Source organism: Humulus lupulus, chromosome 9 (assembly GCF_963169125.1).
Source record: "Humulus lupulus chromosome 9, drHumLupu1.1, whole genome shotgun sequence".
NCBI lineage: Eukaryota > Viridiplantae > Streptophyta > Magnoliopsida > Rosales > Cannabaceae > Humulus > Humulus lupulus.
This window is the reverse complement of record NC_084801.1, coordinates 42,831,329-42,831,914: the sequence shown is the minus strand read 5'-3', so window position 1 is coordinate 42,831,914 and position 586 is coordinate 42,831,329. Positions and strand designations below refer to the sequence as shown.

At 31.1% G+C, this 586-nt stretch overlaps 1 protein-coding gene across 1 annotated transcript in view; it reads right to left on the bottom strand.

Annotated features, from left to right (window-relative positions):
* Positions 1–213: 213 nt before the first annotated feature.
* LOC133799656 (uncharacterized) overlaps positions 214–586 on the bottom strand; it is a gene marked incomplete at its 5' end in the record, with an annotated part of 9,655 nt that continues 9,282 nt past the window's right edge. Inside the window, one exon of the mRNA XM_062237654.1 lies at positions 214–249. Coding sequence (XP_062093638.1) covers positions 214–249 — 36 coding nt within the window. The remainder of the gene's footprint in view (positions 250–586) is intronic.

Genomic DNA, 586 nt, shown 5'->3' with positions numbered 1-586 from the left:
CATAAATCATAAAACATAGGACTACAATTTTAATGGCCATTAACTCATTATTGTAGTATGTGATAGAAACCATCTAGGTCCTCTTGCTACTATTCAAGGTAGGTTTAAACACAATATAGTATATGATAAACCATCTAGGACCTCTTGCTACTGTTCGAGGTAGGTTAAATCATAACTATAGTCTACGATAATGATAAAAATCTTGGGATTTGCTTATCTGTTGTCTAAGCAACTACATTTCCCAAGTGACTACAACATAAAACATATACATACATACTTACATATACATATAGTACATAAGCATAATCATAACACATAAAATCTAACCTATTTTCCTTACCAAAAACCGGAGTATTGGAGACAAGAGCGGGATTGGAAACTCTGAACCATAAGTTTTCTAAAGAAATGAGGATGAAAAGAAGATCTAAACCATTAAGATAAGAACTTACCGAAAACCTTTAGTTTCAAAGGAATCAAATACCTAACCAAAAGCCATTATAACAAGTTAGGATTTTGAAGAAAATGAAAAGAATAAATGAACTAAACCCAAGGATAAGAGTACTTTAGATAGATTAGAACTTCAATA